The sequence below is a fragment of the Raphanus sativus genome, chromosome 5 (genome assembly GCF_000801105.2).
Source record: "Raphanus sativus cultivar WK10039 chromosome 5, ASM80110v3, whole genome shotgun sequence".
NCBI classification, from domain to species: domain Eukaryota; kingdom Viridiplantae; phylum Streptophyta; class Magnoliopsida; order Brassicales; family Brassicaceae; genus Raphanus; species Raphanus sativus.
In genome coordinates, this window is record NC_079515.1 from 8,177,002 (window position 1) to 8,197,019 (window position 20,018).

General features: G+C 35.2%; 1 protein-coding gene across 8 annotated transcripts; it reads right to left on the minus strand.

Annotated features, from left to right (window-relative positions):
* Window positions 1–18,135: 18,135 nt before the first annotated feature.
* Window positions 18,136–19,731, minus strand: LOC108838755 (serine/threonine-protein kinase Nek6-like). 8 transcript variants are annotated; one of them, XR_008946365.1, is made up of 7 exons: window positions 19,603–19,731; window positions 19,314–19,401; window positions 18,968–19,199; window positions 18,815–18,896; window positions 18,677–18,726; window positions 18,517–18,590; window positions 18,136–18,435 (listed from the first exon to the last, which is right to left on the minus strand). XR_008946365.1 is itself a non-coding variant. In XM_018611633.2 (6 exons), exons 3-6 carry the CDS (start codon window positions 18,873–18,875, stop codon window positions 18,381–18,383), a joined length of 240 nt encoding a protein of 79 aa, XP_018467135.1. In that variant the 5' UTR covers window positions 18,876–18,896; window positions 18,968–19,401; window positions 19,592–19,721; the 3' UTR covers window positions 18,136–18,380. The 8 variants fall into 8 exon arrangements, 5 of the variants coding, with proteins under 5 accessions (XP_018467135.1, XP_018467139.1, XP_018467138.1 ...); XR_001947567.2 differs by having other exon boundaries at window positions 19,592–19,721; XR_008946366.1 differs by having other exon boundaries at window positions 19,609–19,657.
* Window positions 19,732–20,018: the final 287 nt, after the last annotated feature.

Consider the following 20,018-nt stretch of genomic DNA (forward strand, 5'->3'; position numbering starts at 1 on the left):
TATGTTAAACAATGTTCATAGTTTAGAAACAAAAGGTTTGTAACATGTTATGTCTCTTAGTGGTAGATTTTTAGGGTTAGACTTTAAATTTTGATTTTTTTTTTGTTTTTTGACTTGACTTAATGTGCTTATTAATGTTTGTAGTTTATAATTTTGTGTAATTTTGATATTTGATACAGTAAAGGGAAACTTTTTTGATTATCACAAACAAACTATTTAGGGTTTGAGATTTGTGGTTTAGGGTTTCATAGATCTACAATAAAGTCTATAATGCTAGAGACGTCGTTTTCAATCTACATTTTTTAAATTTTGTAACAAACAAATTTATTATTTTAAAATTAAATTGAGTTTAAGAATAAAATGTGAAATCACATTACTATAACTTTAATAAAAAATAAAAATAAAGTTCAGTAAATTTATTGTTAAAATTATTAAAACAATAATGAATTTAACAACAATAATAAAATTATCATTGTAGACATTCAATAAGGTCTACTACGTTACAATAAAACCTACTCTTAATTTTTAATTTTAGTAGACTTTCAAAAGAAGTCTACAATGTCGGCAATCTTTTAACCTAGTTACATTTATGTCATCCCATATATAAATGAAATTTTACACAATCTCTCTCCTAAAATGGCTGCAAAACTCTCTCACTTCTCTCTAAACTCTCTCTCCTTCTCTCTAAACTCTCTCATTTCTCTCTAAAATCCTTTCATGTTTTTCTCACAAAGTTATGTTGTCATTTTAGGTATTTGTTCATGGTTTTCATTTTCTCCTTTATAAATGTAAGTTTTAGATCTATAGACTTTAAATGTGTATTTTTTATGTTATTTATTTCTCACATATCTTTTTGCAGGTATTACCATTGATGGTTTTCATCTCTCTCCTCTAAAATGTAAGTTTAGATCTATAGATTTTAAATGTGTATTTATAAGTTTATAATCAAATAAAGTTATAGATCAAACTCTGTGCATTTACTTTTATACTATTTTATCTGAATAAATTTTATTTTAAATTATTTTCAGATTTAAAACTGTTTTTCATATATTCAAAATGTATAGATTTTTTCAGATCTGAAAATTATCTGACAGTTGTAGACTTTAAATAAAGTCTGCTTATAAAGTTAACTAAACCACACATTTTAAGTAGACTTTCACGGGAAGTCTACCAAAAATGACTTTAGTCTTTTTTCTTATGCTTTTTTAATATTTATCTTATTTTGCAGGTATTTTCTTCCATGGTTGTTATCTCCTCCTCCAAAAGATGTAAGAATTACATTTATAGATTTTAAATATTTATTCTGTAATTATATTTAAATAAGTTACATATTAAAACTCTATGTCTTTAGTTTATTACTATTTTCATATATTATATTTTCTAAAGCTTTTAGATTTAAACTTATTTGATATTTTTTAATATATACATTTTTCAGATTTAGATTTTTTTCTATATGGTAGACTTCAAATGAAGTCTATCTAAAAGTCAGGGCTAGTAGACTTCACTTGAAGTCTAATAGCCTTGATTTTTAAGTAGATTTCATTTAAAAACTCACTCAAATATTATTTTAATTTTATTTTTTTCTCATATAAATTATTTTATTTTGCAAATATTCTCTCTCCAAAATTTTCAAATCATTCTTCCTAAAAATGTAAGATTTACATTTATTCATTATAGATATTTTTGTGTTTATATTGAACTAAATTTTATAGATTCATATTTTATATTTTTTCTTTGATACAAGGTTGACAAAAAAAATAGTTTTTGAAATATCTTAGAAAAAAAAAAGGGCTTATTGCAAAAGTGACTCAAAACTTGAATTCAAACAGAAAACTAACCTTTTCTTTTGACTCATTTTTTTTTTGAGTTTTTTAACCCCACATCTGCATTTTATCTACGAAATGCCATTAACCCTTTTTTTTTTTTTTTTTTTCGAAAATGGCTTTTCTTACTGTCTCAACCTCATTTTCTTCTTCAAGTTACAATATTGCCACTGCCATGAATAGTGGAACAACCTTGTACGAACTGTTTTGGAGCTTTTAATGCCCTTTAATGCACGTAAATCTCTTTCACTCTCTCTGTTTCAATTGTTATGAACTAAAAACAACATTTCTTTCACTTTCTCTCCATATTTCATCCAAAAAACTGAAGCTTTTGATTCAAAATTGTTTGGAGCCATATTTCTTTCGTTTTGACTTACGGTTGCTTTCGTTGAGGTTCTGGGTGGTTGGAGAAGACCCTGTGTGCAAACAAAGTCAGTCTCACCTAGTTGAAGGTACGAATTTTGAATTTTTTTCAAAATCTGTTCGCGTAGAAGACTTACAAGTAAGTCATCTGTATGTAGAAGACTTACTGATGAGTCTTCTGGTCAAACGGACGACTTAAACTAAGTCGTCCAGCTTTGTTTGGTGAAAAAAAACAGTCCAGACGACTTATATATAAGTCGTCTACGAGAAACAGGCTAGTTTTGCATTTGACCGAATCGTGTCAGATCTTTGACTATTTCTGGACGACTTATAATTCAGTCGTCTCTCGGAAAGTTAAAATTTCAATATTTTATTAAACTAGACGACTTACGTGTAAGTCGTCTTAGGTTAGTTTGTAGTTGAAAAATAAAACTTCATAATTTAATTTTTACCAGACGACATAATATAAAGTCGTCCCGTCAGAAGACTTAATTTAAAGTCGTCCGGGGAAAGCAAAGTCGTCCAGAATTTTTCCCAATTAAGTCGTCCAAACCTTGCTTATCCCGGACGACCTTAAATTAAGTCGTCTAGCTGGACGACTTTTAGTTAAGTCGTCTGGAGAAAGTTAAATTTTCAAGTTTTTATTTTTCAATTACAAAACTAACCTGGGACGACTTACGTGTAAGTCGTCTAGTTTGAATAAAATATTGAATTTTTTACTTTCCAGAGACGACTGATTTATAAGTCGTCCAGAAATAGTCAAAGATCTGACACGATTCGGTCAAATGCAAACTAGCCCGTTTTTCGTAGACGACTTATATATAAGTCGTCTGAATTTTTTTTTTTAACAAACAAAGCCGGACGACTTAGAATTAAGTCGTCCCTTTTAATTTTCAATTGCAAAAGTGACCTCTTTAGACGACTTACCTTTAAGTCTTCTGGACGACTTAAATCTAAGTCGTCTGCGATAATGTTTGTTGAACTTCTTCATTTTCTCTATGTTTACTAATGTGTTTTATTTTGAATATTTGCAGATGATTTTTAAGTTACATGCAGTGTATGGAGAATGTTGTTGAGAGATTTCCGTTGGGATTTTGTGGTTGATGATCTCAAAGGAGCAAGATTGTTTTTATTGAATGAAGATTCAACACATGCTGAACTTGTTGCAATGGCTCAAGAAGATTATAACCTGGACATGAGATCAGTGACTGTGGAGATTAGCTACTCATTACCAGCAGAAATGATGATGACTCCAAGCAGTCCTCCCATTCATGTTACAAGTGATAGACAAGTTCGAAACTTGCTCGAGATACTCAAAACGCATAGAGTATGTCTTTTGTGTATCAAGCCGCAGCAAGGTGGAAACGGTTTCAGAGAAAAGAGAAGAAGCTGGTGATAATGATGAAGCTGGTGAATGGGAAGAAGATGTTGGTGATAATGATGAAGCTGGTGAATGGGAAGAAGATGTTGGTGATAATGATGAGGCTGATGAATGTTTTGAGATGTTGGTGATAATGAGTCTGTTGAAGATGAAATCAAGATGGGAGGAGGAAAATGGGGAGGAGGAAATGGGGAGGAGGATGCTGATAACACTATTGTTGGTGAAACGGATCAGAATGGTGGGGATTACAGTCTTTATGGAAATGTTTCTAGATGAGGACGAGGAAGATGATGATAATATTTGTTTTGAAGAAATTGAAAAGACATATGCTAAGACAAATGCTATTGAAGGAGGAAAATCGGATTGTACCAGCATCTATGTCAACCAGAGTTGTTTAGCAAGGATGCACTGCTTTCAGAGCTGCGTTGACAGCAGTGAGGGGTAGGTTTTCTTTCAGAATATACAAATCAACAAAAACTCTCCTTGTGGCAATATGTCGGGTTAGCGGTTGTGGATGGAAGATCAGAGCGAGTGTGAACATGGGTCAAACACGTTTTGGGTAACAAAGTATGTGGGAAAAACATTTATGCTCAATTGGGAGACCGAATCGCTCAGCGGAGACACTGTACTCCAAAGTATGTTGGTAGTCTTTTCATTGATCGTGTTGGGATCATTGATGGGATAACTCCACAGCATATCACTGATGCAATGAAGAACATGTTTGGCATGACGCTTGATTACACCACTTCATACAGAGCACTGTTATATGCACAGAAATTGGTGAGAGGATCAGCAGAAGAAGGGTATTCGCGTCTGCCTTCATATCTCGAGCAAATCTCCATTGCAAATCCTGATTCTATCACGGCTATAGAACTTGATTCTGAGAAAAGATTTAAGTATCTATTTCTCTCTTTTGGAGCTTCTATCAAAGGTTTTAAGTATCAGAGAAGGGTCATTGTGGTGGATGGAACTCACCTAAGTGGAAAGTATGGAGGTGTTATTGTTAGTTGCAGCCGCACAAGATGGCAATTTTCAGATATTCCCATTGGCTTTGGGATCGTGGATGCTGAAGATGAACCTTCTTGGAATGGTTTTTCACAAAATTGGCTAGTTGTATATCTCATGACAAGCCTCTGGTGGTGATAGTCTCCTGACCGGCACGCGGCCATTAAAAGTGCGTGTGAGAAGGTGTTTCCTTGGGCACCCGAGGAATATGTTATTATCACCTTCAAGATAACATTGTCAAAAAGTTAAAGGGAAACATCTCATGTACTTGGTGAAAGGGGCTGCTTATGCGCACGGTTCACGATTTTAACCGGTACATGGCTGAGATACGGAGTGCAAACCGGAACTTGCAACGTATTTGGAGAAGGCCGACGCCAAGCTATGGTCAAGGGTTTATTGTAAGGGGAACAGGTTAACATAAAACAAGCAACATCGCTGAATCTATTTATTCCGCACTGAAGCGAGCCAAGAGGATTTCCGATTCCGTTCCTGCTGGAGTTCATAAGGCAGAAGTTAGGAAAATGGTATTGGAAAGGAGACAAGATGCTTTGAGTCCCCAACTGTACATAGCCGGGGTGTGTTGAATACTTGCTTGCTGTTCGATCAGAGATAGCGGATACGATGACGGTCGAACCAATTGATGGATGGCGTTTCTTTGTCAAAGGTGGCAAAATGGACTGTGCGGTTGATTTGGAACATGTAAGTGTGGTTGTGGTGTCTATGGAGTGGAGAAAATACCTTGCTTCTCATGCTATAGCAGCTGGAACACATGCTGGTGTGCATATCGACACACTTGTATGTCCACTTTACTCAAAGAATCATCTGTATGCAGGGATACTCAGAGAATATATTCCTATCGTGTCACAATATTGAGGAACGAGAATGCTTTCCTCCAAACGTAAAGCGTGGTCCGGGGAGACAGAAGAAATTCAATGGCAATCTTGGTTGGAGCTATCTAGGATGAGGGGACACAAACCCAGGAAGAAACACAGGGCACGGAGATGCTCAAACTGCAAGGAAACTGGCCATACGAAACCACAATGTACACAACCAGTTGACTAGTTGTCCAGACGACCTAAATATAAGTCGTCCAGTCTTGATTACCCGTCCAGACGGACTAATTTCTAAGTCGTCCAGTGTTTCGTCTACCTCTCTACGAAGTCGTCCAGTGTATTAGACTACCTTCTACTATCCTTCAAGTGTATTTTTTAGACGACCTTTTACGAAGTCGTCCAGTGTATTTAAGTCGTCCAGTGTATTTAAGTCGTCCAGTGTTAGAGATACCTCTACTATCCCTTCAAGTGTATTTTTTTTTAGACGACCTTTTACGAAGTCGTCCAGTGTATTTTATTTTTTAGACTACCTATTTTTTTAGACGACCTTATTTGTAAGTCGTCCAGTGTATTTTTTTTTAGACTACCTTATTTTTTTTAGACGACCTTATTTGTAAGTCGTTCCAGCTGGAAAACCTTCCAGACGACTTATTTGTAAGTCGTCCAGCTGGAAAACCTTCCAGACGACTTATTTGTAAGTCGTCCAGCTGGAAACCTTCCAGACGACTTATTTGTAAGTCGTCCAGCTGGAAAACCTTCCAGACGACTTATTTGTAAGTTAGAAAATCTATACAAGTTAGAAAATCAAATAAATCATACATGCCCACAAACATACAAATAGATTTGTGTAAACAAATAGTTCAAATATACAAATAGATTTGTGTATACAAATAGTTCAAATATACAAATTGATTTGTGTATCTATACAAGTTTAAAAAATCTATACAAGTTAAAAAATCTATACAAGTTAAAAAATCTATACAAATTGATTTGTGTATCTAATCATACATGCCTACAAACATACACCCCCATCCTCATTATCTTTCAGATGCTGATCAACAAGCTCCGTCCATATAGCCAAAGCCATAGTAGTATCCCCTCATAGTCTTCGCATTGGACCTAGCAAAGTCTTTAGGGCTAAAGGGGACCCAAGAGCATGACATTCAATGTACTTTGCAGCGTACACGCCACAATCACCATTGTTGGCCGTGGGTACATCTTTGAGGAGTCTCTCATAAGTGTATCGCTCCAACCCATGCATCTGTCTCCGCACTCCACAATCAGATAAGGGACCATCTCGAGAAAAGGCTCCATTATCTCATCCCATCTTTCTGGTATGGTAGTTGAAGGTATGCTGTCCCAGACGACTATGTGCCTTAGGGATCGATATCCAAATAGCCACCCAATGTTTGTTGTCCAAGTTCAGTGGCGCATAGATATCATCAATGTCCTCCCCCCACTTCTTGTTTGATTGGCAAAATGAAGGCATTGATCCGTCATACAAACTCGCCGCCCCACTAGGTAGCATTTTTCCTAAACCATTGTGATCAGAGACGATGTTTTTGAAGACCAGATACTGTTCTCTCCAAGACTGGGTAAAGTTGTGATCCAGGAAGCACATTCGCTCGCTCCGGAAACATTGTGGGTTCTCCTTATACCCTCTGCCTCAGCACATTCATCCAAGCATCTATATGCTGGCATATAAAATAATACAAGTTAGAACCTTCCAGACGACTTACAAATAAGTCGTCTGGAAGGTTTTCCAGCTGGACGACTTACAAATAAGTCGTCTGGAAGGTTTTCCAGCTCGAAAACCTTCCAGACGACTTATTTGTAAGTCGTCCAGCTGGAAAACCTTCCAGACGACTTATATTTTACAAATCTATACAAAGACAAGTTACCAGACGACTTATTTGTAAGTCTTCTGGAAGGTTTTCCAGCTGGACGACTTACAAATAAGTCGTCCAGCTGGAAAACCTTCCAGACGACCTTATATATTTACAAATCTATACAAAGACAAGTACCAGACGACTTAAAGATAAGCAGAAGACTTACTACGTCTTCCAGCCATGCTTTGGATGTCCGGAGTTTTTGATACCACCAAGTTGGTGATGTACGTGGTTTGTCCTCTTCCTTAGTGAAATAATCACTGCAAACAAAAAAGCAATCAGTTTTGGTAGACTAAATCAAGCTATTATGGGTAAAGCAATCACTTACGGATCAGTTTTCAACCAATCAGCGAGCTCCTTCATCTTAGGTCTGTTTAGTGTGGGAAATGGATTATACTTTCCCACTCTAAGGAGTTTCCTTCTCTCTGCCGTATAAGGAGATATCTGCGTGGGAGCAGGTTTCTTCGTTCGTTCACTCCTTGCACGCACAGAAGCAGTGGGAGCTGTTTGGTCCAATACAACCAGGCTCGGTTCTGAAGCTGAAGCTGGATCGGTGGAAGCGAAGCTCGGTTGTTGATCGTTGGAAGCGAAGCTCGGTTGGTCAGTGGAAGTGAGAGGAACAATCTCTTTGGAGGTGACACCATCTGCTTTATCCTCCGGCAAGATCTTATATACCGAGATCGCCTCATCTGCTGTATCCTCCGGCAACAATCTCTGCAATAAAAGAGAACAAGTTAACCCTGGACGACTTAAATAAGTTGGGGAGAGGATTTGGTTCCAGCTGGAGTTCAGACGACTTATTTGTAAGTCTTCTGGAAGGTTTTCCAGCTGGACGACTTACAAATAAGTCGTCTGGAAGGTTTTCCAGCTGACTGGAAAACCTTCCAGACGACTTATTTGTAAGTCGTCCAGCTGAAAACCTTCCAGACGACTTATATATTTACAAATCTATACAAAGACCAGACGACTTAAAGATTTGATATTAACCTCTTTGGGCAGAGGAGAGGCTGTTTCTTTTGTGGAGAAGGCTTTTTCGTTTGAGGAGCAGGCTGTTTCGTCTGAGGAGCAGGCTGTTGTTTTGAGGAGCAGGCTGTTTCGTTTGAGGAGCAGGCTGTTTAGTTTGAGGAGCAGGCTGTTTAGTTTGAGGAGCAGGCTGTTTCGCCTTTTTGAGGAGTAGGCTTTGCCTTTTGAGGAGCAGGCTGTCTGGTGGGAGGAGTAGGATGATTGGTTTGAAGTGGAGGCTGATCCTTTTGAGGAGTAGTCTGTTTGTTACTAGCCCCGGTTTCTGGGGCTTGTGGGGTAGGGGTGTTTTTTACTAACCCCGGTTTCTGGGGCTTGAGGGGTAGCCTGATTGGTGACACCAACCTTCTTCTCCACAGCTTCCAATCTATCGGAGATCTTCCTAATCTCCCCTGATGCACTTCTTAAACCCCTCTTTCATCATGGTCACCTAAGTCCTTGAACATGTTTTCAACTCCTCTCTGGTCACCCAACTAGCCTCTTCTCTAGCCTCTTCTGTAGCCTCTTCTGTAGCCTCTGTAGGAGCCTCTTCTCTAGCCTCTTTAGGAGCCTCTTTAGGAGCCTCTTTACGAGCTTTCTTCCGAGGTCTCTGATGTCTTCTCCACCTCCTCCACAACCATCTTTGGCTCTTTTCGATGGAGTCACAAACTTGGGTTTTGTACCAGTGACTTCCCAGCAATCCATGGTCCACTTCCACGGTCTCCGATCATACATCACTTTAATGATGTTCTCCGCGGGCACGTCATCAACCTCAGAGTCCCATTTTGGCCACATTTCACTAATGTCCTTCTCAACAAAGTTGATCACGCGGGTCTGCAGTAAATAGAAGAAGAATCGAGTTAGATATTTGAAACAAAATACTAAATAGACGACTTAATTATAAGTCGTCAACTAAGTCGTCCAGCTGGACGACCTTCCAGACGACTTTATTATAAGTCGTCTACTAAGTCGTCCAGCTGGACGACCTTCCAGACGACTATAATAAGTCGTCTACTAAGTCGTCCAGCTGGAAGACCTTCCAGACGACTTATAATAAGTCGTCTACTAAGTCGTCCAGCTGGAAGACCTTCCAGACGACTTATAATAAGTCGTCTACTAAGTCGTCCAGCTGGAAGACCTTCCAGACGACTTATAATAAGTCGTCTACTAAGTCGTCCAGCTGGAAGACCTTCCAGACGACTTATAATAAGTCGTCTACTAAGTCGTCCAGCTGGAAGACCTTCCGGACGACTTAATTAAGTGAAGATGGAAAGGTACCTGACTCAAGATAGCAGCTTTCATGAATCTGCGGCCTCTGCTGCCGTCGTAAGCCAGAATCGGTGGAGACGGACTGTTTGCTCTGGGTAGACCAATACTAGCACCCAATCCCGGAATAGCTTCGTACGCCCAGACCTGAAGAACTTGTATAAAGCCATCCACGGTGTAACAGCCAGTAATATCTTTGTTCACAAAAGAGTCCATCAGCACCTTAAAACGCGACTTCCCCCATGGATAATTCTCAAACCTTTCTAAATCCATCACTAGCCTTGCGAGAGTAGCTCGTGTAGCGCTTGAGAACTTTTTCCCTTCAATGAATCCAGTGAAGATGGAAAGGTACGCGAGTCGCTTGCGATCTTCCCTGGACCAATCCCCGCATCTCTTCAGTGCTGCTATTATCTGATCAGTACTTGGCCCAGCTTCCCGATGAACTCCCATCATCTCCCAGAAAGAAACCATCTGTGGGGTAACTTCACATTCTGGTGTCTCAAGGTCCTCGATGTAGTCGCAGTTTAGACCAGTGATGTTTTCAAACTCTAACAGTGAAAACCTCGCAGGTTCTGGACCAACGAGACACCACATCTCGTACTTCTTCTTAATGTCCAGCTTTAAACCGAGCAAGTGGTGAACCAGCCTTGAAGCCCAACCAAATCCCTGCTCCTTGAACTTGATGAAAACTCCCAATCTCGACTCCTTGAGCTCTTCAAATTCAGCATCAGTGAGAGCTTCCCTAAGAGCAGTATGCAACTTCGTGTTATCCGTATGATACGAAATGCTATTGTGGGGTTCTGGCTCTTCCCCTAATGTGTATAACCTACGGGGGAGTTCTGGAATATCCATCCTTTTTGTCTGCAAAATAATCAAAGACAACAATAGAAGTCAGAACACAAGCTAAATCAATCACGCCTTAATTGTTACTCCAGACGACTTAGTAGACGACTTAAATATAAGTCGTCTAGAAAGTCGTCCAACTGGACGACTTAGTTGACGACTTATATTTAAGTCGTCTGGAAAGTCTTCCAAATGGACGTACTAAGTCGTCCAGGTTGAAGACTTTCCAGACGACTTACTTACAAGTCTTCCAGTAGAAAAATTTCAAGCGGACCTGATTAGTCGCAGAAGGAGTTCGAGTACTCGTCATTGTGGTTATAGATCTGAAAAAATAAACGTGAAACGGTGAGAATGAGTAAATTGAAAGAGACAACGTTTTATGTTCATCTTTTCCACGAGTTTGATGACTTACCGGCGTTAGGGTTTACAGAGAAACGGCGCTACGGTTTACAGAGAAGAAGCGGCGGCGCTAGGGTTTAGAAGAAGCGGCGGCGCTAGGGTTTAGAAGAAACGGCGGTGCTAGCTAGTGTTTAGAGTAAGCGGCGGTGAGAACGTTGGTGAGCACGGTGGCGAGGGCGACGGTTTGTTCGGAAATAGTGGAAGCGGGGGCGCTAGGGTTTAGAGGAATCGGCGGCGCTAGGGTTAGAAGAAGCTGCGGCGACAACGGTGAGAATGAAGTGAGATATGATAGCCGACGTTGAGAACGATGGTTGTTCGGAAATAGTGGGAATTCGAATCGCCTTTGATATCGCCGGTGAGAGAGAACTGTTAGGGTTTCTGTTCGCGGGAAAATGAAAAAAAAAAAAAAAAATCACCTTATATATTGGGTAAATAATCCGGTTAGCTTTAAAAGTACATTGGTAAACTTTAAGGTTTGGTCCGGTTTAGACGACTTATTCTGGCTGATAATGTACATCAGACGACCTAATATTTAGTCGTCTGGGAACAGAAGACTAAATATTAAGTCGTCCAATACCCTAAAATGAACCCCTAAACTAAAATGACTAATTAACTTACTAACCACGTTATAAAATCAAATTATACTTCAATAGTGTTTACTATACACAGAAACGAACACGCCTAGGTAATTTTAAAAATTTTCAAAAACGGTTTTAATGCTTTCCAAAATCTAACCCTAAGAACACATACAATACTACAACATATGTTGATGAAACATAAACTAAAGAATATCATGACTCACTACTTTCACTCATCTGGGCTGAAAACAATTGAAATTTGTTATATATTAATTTATATCTCTTAAGACATATGTTAATTACATAATTCCAATTTTTCACTTATCAAAATATTTTTTACAAAATTTTTAAATTATGTTTAAGAATAACTGTCCAGACGACTTAACTTAAAGTCGTCTGGACGACTTATTTTCAAGTCGTCTGTTTACAGACGACTTGCGAGGGGTAGAAACGTAAAAAAAAATCCGTTTTTTTGTTTGTTCACAAGGAGATAGTTGTAATTTCAATAGCCTTTTAAGTTACTTTTGCCTTTGACCCAAGTTGGGGTACTCTTTTGGGTTTGACTCCAAGTTTTGAGTCACAATTGGTAATTCTCCCAAAAAAAAAATCAAATTTCTAAATGTACAATTTTGGATCTGAAAGTTTTCCGTTAGTGTAGACTTCAACTAAAGTCTACTGAACAATAAACTTTAAGTAGACTTAATAAAAAGTCTACTAAAATATGATTTATTTTTGTATCTTATTTTTTTCTCATAACTTTATCTTACTTTGCAGGTACTTTTTCCAAGATTTTATTTGAGGCATCAAGATTATGAAAAATCAAACACATTCAAATAAATTCCTTTGTAATATTTTCTCATAATAAAATATTCATTTTTTAATAATTTTGGATGCATAATCAATAAAAATTGTATTCACTTTTAGTTTTGTTTCACTTGTATGATAGTATTAATTTGTTGTTAGATATTGGTTTTTTACAAGAACTAATCAACCAAACAAGTGAAACCAGGTAAAACAATAACTAACACACATGTGAGTAGAAGAAAATCTAAACAAAAATTTCAAGAAATTTTAAGAGTAAAACTAATCACAAATTTTTGCAAAAAAATTCAAGTGTATAATTATAACATATTAACTTTTGAAATTCATCCAAAACCATTAAAATTTACTAACACACACTGTAACATAAATATATAGTAAAAATATATGATGATTAATACACAAATGCACTTCTAATAGAATTTATGACGTAGACTTCAAATGTAGTCTACATTCTTAAATTTAGAAAGACGTCTACACTTGTTATCTAACATATATCCAAATCAAAAATTTGTAGTGTACTTAGTTTTGACTTGATACACAAAGGCGTACAAAGTGTGTATTAGATAACTCAATCAAATTCTGCACTTTTCGATCATTCGTGACATGCATAAGTTCACCATGTGTATAACCATCATATATACAGAACATTCTCCCAACTCCAACAAAGAGTCTTTCTCCACTCATTCTCCGTATACTGCCGGTAATTGAGTCATTGTCTCCAAAAAAATACAAGTTTACATAATTAACGGATAAATATTTCATGTTTCATAAAACTATAAACGTAGACATACAAATATGTCTACAATTAACACCTAACAACATAGTAAAATCAAAAGTACTATAATTTCATAATTACAACTGTTTTTCTTTTTAAAATCACTCAAACCCATTAGGGTTAACTAACACACACTTTCAAACAAATGTCTTAGTTTGTAACATATTGTAACACACACTTTCAACGATTATTAAAGAAAACTTCAAACCCACGCTGCATATGTTTGAAAGAAAAAAAACATTGTTACCCAATAATCGTTGAAAGTGTGTGTTACAAATCACTCAACACACTTAACCAATATGTTTTTAGTCTAGATCATAATCTTCTTGTACCATTTGAAGAAATTCAACATGTGTACAACCATCTTTCAAAGGGAACATTCTCCCTCCCTTTTTTTTATTGACCACAAACTCCCACAATGAGCCTTTCTCCACCCATTCTCCGTATACGGCCGGTAATTGAGTCATTTCCTGCAAAAGAATATAAATTTACGCAATTAGCGAATAAATATTAATGTAGACTTACAATTATGTCTACAGTTAACACCTAACAACATTGTGAAATCAAAAGTATTATAATTTCATAACTACAACAGTTTTTCTTTTCAAAATCACTCCAACCTATTAGGATTAACTAACACACACTTTCAAACAAAAAAATATAGAATAAACTTTATGAATAATACATAAATTCAGTTTTAATTTTTTTTCCTGCGTAGACTTTTCAATCAGTCTACGACAGTGTAGACGTTCGTGTCAATCTACAACAATGTAGACGTCCCTGTCAGTCTACAACAATGTAGACGTCCCTGTCAGTCTACTTTTTGGGTTAGTTTTTGCAATTAAAAATTTTACGGGTTACTTTTTTTATTTGACCAGAAACTCATCCAAGTTTTAACTTTATACATTTAGACTTCCGTTTTAGTCTACCACATTGAAAAGGTTAGTTTGACCAGAATTCACCCAAGTTTTGACTTTCGAAGGTAGATTTCATATGTAGTCTACATGTTTCGTAGACTTCGAATAAGGTCTAACTTCAAAACCCATAGGTTGGTTTTGCAATTGACCATTGTTTGACTTTCGAATGTAGATTTCATATGTAGTCTACAGATTTGTAGACTTCGCATAAGTTCTAACTTTAAAACCCATGAGTTGGTTTTGCATTTGACCAAAATAAATATGTAGACTTCAAGAACAGTCTATATTTTTTTGTGAAAAATGCGTAGACTGCATTGGAAGTCTACAATTTAAAAAATATTTATTTTATTTAAAAACATTTTAGTCAAATACAATACTAACCTATTCAACGAAGTCAATGTTTTGGTCAAATGCAAAACTGACCTTAAGTAGACTTCATTGGCAGACTACATTTCGTAGACTTCCTTTGAAGTCTACTTAAGAAAGTCAAAAGTTCGGTCAAATGTAAAACCAACCTCTTTTCGTAGCCGTCTTGGTAGGTCTACGTAGATTTTTGTTTTTGTAGTCAAAGGTATGGATGTAGACTGCTGGGGAAGTCTGCGTTCCAAAAAAAAGTTAAAAAAGTCAATTGCGAAACTGACTTGTTCGTTGACAAATAGACGGAATCGTACGTCTACACATTGGTGTAGACATATAAAGCAGTCTACCATCGCGACACAGACTGAAAAAGTGGTGAAAACCATGTAAACAGTTACCTTTTTCCGGTGTGAACCTCGATTCCGACCCTTTCAACCGTCCAAACTCATAAACCGAGCAAAAGGAAGCATCTTTGACGATTTACTAATGAAGAAACTCGAAAATGTGAAATTTGTGGGATGAAAATGAAAGTTGTGAGAGTTTTTTAGATAGAAATGTAGAGGAAATGAAAGATTTGTTGAGTTAGAGAAGAGAAAAAGTGGTTAAAATTGAGTTATTGAGCTTTTATGAGCTCAAACATGGTGGTTCAATGGTGGTTGCAAAATTGAAGATGATGGCATTGTTGTAAATAAGAAAAGATGCTTAGGGTGTAGTTGGTTTTTACTCATTTTCGATTTTTTTAAAAAAAAAAAAATAATGGCAGTTTTGTAAATATTTTGAAAACATAAAGATGGTTTGGAAAATTCATAGGTGAATAGTAATGAGAAAAAAAAGGGTTGATTTTGCATTTGACTACAAATCTTAGGTTGGTTATGAAAAACACCCAAAAAAACATTATATTTCCTACATGCTTCTAGTTATTTTATCGAAAGTAAATAGGTCTCCAAAATAGTATTTATTGAAGATTTCTCAGCCAATGAGACTCGATAAAAAAATATAGCTAACGAGTCTTTTTTTTTTGACTAAATTTTTTTTTAACCTGATTAAATCAAAGGGAGTCGCAATCCCGCGGATGAGCCAACGAGTCTTTACGTCTTTCACAATTGTAAGTGGTGTCGTGATAATCTGATGATCCCTGGTTAAAATTTGGGGCTGGATAAAAAAATCTGATGGTATATACAAGTTCGTTCAGTTTTGTTTTAGTAGCCGTTTTACGTTTATGGACACAAACTAAAAAGTATTTAATTTTGTATATTTCTAAAATATAAATATTCTTACTTATACAATTAACTATATTTAACTAATAAAAATAAATTAGAGAATATTTTTAATAAATATCTATTGAAAATTTTAAACGATATTTATTTTCAAACATTTTTTTACTCTAAAAGATAACTAAACTAAAATGAAGAATATATATGATGCAAATTTGGTTCGAAATTTTTATTTAATAAATAGAAGATGGATTTGTTAAAATTTGATAATTATATATAAATCATAATAGTTCTTTACTTATTTTCATTCATTTTAATTATTATCAATATATTTAATATGTCCAATATTTTATTTGGAACAAAGTATCCGAAAACATACAACACAGTATATCGATGATCTAAATTTTTGAAGTTAAATGATCCCGTAGAGATTTTTATATGCTGGAATATTGTAAATATGAATTAAAATTAAAAAAAATTTAAACTGAAATTAAAAAAAAAAGATAAATTGAATTTTCCTTTTTCTATATATCAATTAAATTTTAAATAAAAAGGAGGGAGGAACAAGCACGACCTTTATAGGTAAACAATCTTAGCGTTTCGTCAAAAGAAAAAACAATCTTTTAGTGTCAAGTCAATCTCATATTAAACTAGTCAATCGATATAATTCCGTGTATTATATAACTAAAGAAATTGTTAAAAGAGTTTGATTCTACTTTATGCTGTTCTAAGTAATACTAGAGTTTGACCCGCACGCCCGTGCGGGTTTTAATATTGATTTTTTAAAAACTGATATTTGTTTTTCATAATTAATATCATATATTTTAGATGCATCATTATATAACTGAATGTATATTGGGTATTTGAATATTTTAGGTTCTTATACATCATAATCGAATTCGAACCAAAACGGATAATATGATTACTTTTGGTAATTTAATAATTTTTAGGTTATTTTAGTTTAAATAAAAAATATCTGAATCGAATTGGGTAATATAATTATTTTTGTAAAAATATTTGAAATTTTACATATATTAGTTATTTGGATATTTTTAGATTCCAATACATCAGAATTGAAATCACTTGGACCAGAAGTATCTAATTCAAAAGTGACCAAAAAAAATTATAATACTCGAAGGAAGCCTAATTTCAGAACTCAAAAATATAATACCTGAAAAAATGATTCATACTTGAACGGGTCTCCGAAAAACCATATTGCTAACTGTATATTATTATATTTAACTGAATAATTAAAAAAGAGTAAAACTACTATTTTAGTGGTATTGAAGCGTTTTAGTTTAACATCATGTGTTTTTTACATATTTATAAATAAATATTGATTTTATATAAATGTTAGTATATATTTTATAATTTAAATTTATTAAATATTTTAATTATGAAAATTTTAAATACAATATTTTTATAATTTATATTGAGTAATTTTATTTTAGTTTTTAATCGTCAACCGTTTCATTAAGATTTTTAAAATATGACATGCCCAACCGCACAAATATACTTTATATATTTTTTTCATGGACCAAAATTTAAATGCATGATAATTACTATTTAAACTTTGGTGCTATATACTTAATTTATATTCTTCAGCATTTAACATATTCGATTTTCATTGGGATATTATTTATATGAAATATAAATAAAATAATATATTTACAAATTTATGTTCTAGTAGCATTAACTTTGTTTCTCGATTTTCATCTTGCGAAATATTTTCTTTGGATTGTCATATTATTTGTGAATGGTTGTTTGTTAATGATTGTGTTAACGAAAATTTATATTTAATTGATTGCATAGAGTATCAAAATATGGTAAATTTATTGGTTACCTAGATTATAGGATGTAGTAGTTTTAATTTTAATTAAATAAGGAAAATACAATAAATACTTAACATTAGATTTATTAACTAATTCAGTGGCATATAACTGTAAATATTGTGCAAGTTTAAGGGTTAATCTTGATTTGTACTTCAGTTTTAATAGATTAGATGCATTAATTAGTATACACAAATGTTGTCAATATTATTTATATGTAATGCTACATGCAAGTTTATGGGGAATCACTTTGCTACGAAGTGAACCGCATGCTACTTTTTTCTATATGAGCAAATCCTGTATAATTTACGAATTTGAGTAAACGTTAAAGGCAAGTTTACTCGTATAGTTCATATTTTTTGTTGGTATTATCCATGTTAATTAGAGAGGAGAACCTTTGACTTTCTGGGGGTCACATGATGAAACGAAAATGATAAGTTAAGCCATGGACCTTTACAGCTATGTTTTCATTTTTATAGTCTTCTATTCGAAGAAAATAAAATACTAGCATCTAAAGTGTTCTCTCAGTGACCAAAAAAAAAAAAGCATCTAAAGTTTTCTCTATTAGCGTTAACATCTCACCGAGATTTATCTATCGATAATTATCTATTCCGAACTAACGAAACTTTCTATGCAATTCACTTGCATGCATGCATGAGCATGACTCAAGGCATATGTCGACTATAGGTCTAAGAGCATCCACAATGATGGACTTGCTCTTGGAATCCTTAAGATTATTATAGTATTTTTTTTGTTTTGTTTTTTTTTCTGAACAGTTAAGGACTCCACACTATTTTGTGTGTCCAATGGTGAACTCCTTTTATGAGTTTTTAGAAAATAAATAGTCATCAATAACATAAACAATAAAACTACTTCTGAATCCATTGTCCCTCCTATGAAGAATCTACTGTAAAACCAATTAGAATGTGTCACAAAGAAAGTATACCCAAAGTTTTCAAGGCATGAAACAAACTTCCTTCGCCTTCATGTCCAATTAGATGGCCAAGGTACCGGCATGGTGCTTCTTCGTAACGATGAATGCTAGGAGTTACGGGCCACGAAACATTGAGCTTGTGTCCTTGTTGGTCTATGTTGGTCTATGTTCAGGGATTTTGTGCAACATACTTTTAATCAGTCTCTTTCTGCAGAAACACATAACATTTCAGGCTCAAAAGCTTGTCTACTACTGTAAACTAAAGTAAAAATGTTGTATGTATACTTACATTGAAGAGGAATACATGACAGGGAGAGGAGAAAGTGAAGAGCGGTTAATCTTGTTGATGAGTCCAGCCATGTCCTGTTTCCAAGAAACATAAATTTTCAAAAAAGTTCGAAAGAAATTTCAGATTTAACACAAGACGAAAAATGAGAATTTGTTCTTACAGGAGCCTTGAAGGCAGGTTGATGTGCAGCTACTTCAAACATACAACAACCTGTAAAACCAAAATCTATATGAGAGAAACCAAGAAAAAAAAACAAGAAGTTGTAAGGATTGTGCAAAGTTAAAGAAGAGAAATAAACCTAAAGACCAAATATCAGATTTGTAGCCGTAAGGTATATCTGCAAGAAGTTCAGGGCACATGTAGTTTGGTGTTCCCACAATCTACAAAAAAAAACAAGAAAATGATTTAGAAAACATTCTGACGAAAAGCTATAAGGAAATGTGAGCATTACTGAGCAATATTGCAGTTAATTGCAAAGCAACAAGGTGAAGGCAAGTTTCTCGTTACACGAGTTCACATAAACTACACGAGTTCACATAATTTGGGATATTGCAGTTATTGCAGTTAATCTGGAAACTCCCAAGCTTCCTTCTTGTCTCATTCATCACCATAAACTTCTCCTCCATTAATGGCACCATCCTCGTCTCTCCTTCTTCTTTAGATGGTGTTGTTATCTCGTTTGCCTAACAAATTCCACACAAACCCAATCAGAGCCCAGAACACAAAATCTAGTACAATCGAGAAGAAGCTGAAAATAGCCATTTTCTAAAGTGAAAGGCTTGTTCATAAACAGAGACTTAAGATCGTCCGCAAGATTAACGAGAAGATGGAGAACAGTGTCCTCGAACTCAACATTCCCATTGCTTTTAATCCTCTTGCTCGCCTCTGCAACACAAAACACATCGTACACGTTTCACAATTGCAGAAAGTATCAAACCCAGACGAAAACCCTAAATCGAAAAAAATCCCCAACTCGATTCGAAACCTTAAATCGATTTAAACCCCACGATAGAACCCTAAAACTGACTAAATCAACATGCATCAACTCTAAACGCAAAAATATTGAGCTAAATACCTCCGATTTACCTTCACCTTTTCACAATCGCCAAATCGCCAAATCGCTTTCGAAAGATTTTTTTTTCGGATAGAGAAAGAGACTGAATTTTTTTTCGCGAAACACAACCCCCAGGACCACTCACGCCTTGCCACGTCACTAAGGATTTGATCCTTAAACGCCTTAGTTAAGGATCAACTAGCTGGCCGGCCCGCACCCTGTGCGGGCATTGTACAGATTCAAATTATGGATTGAATAGTACAAAGTTTTAGAAGTAACGGATTTTATATCATAAGATAACCGTCTTTGGGATAAAGCATCAGACACAGGAAAAAAATAAATAACAATTAAGTATCCTGTCTACGGAATATTTTGAAAAACTTGTTTGTAGACAACATTCAATGTTTTTGTCTCCGGCTTCCTTTCTTTACCAGTTATTAGAATTTTT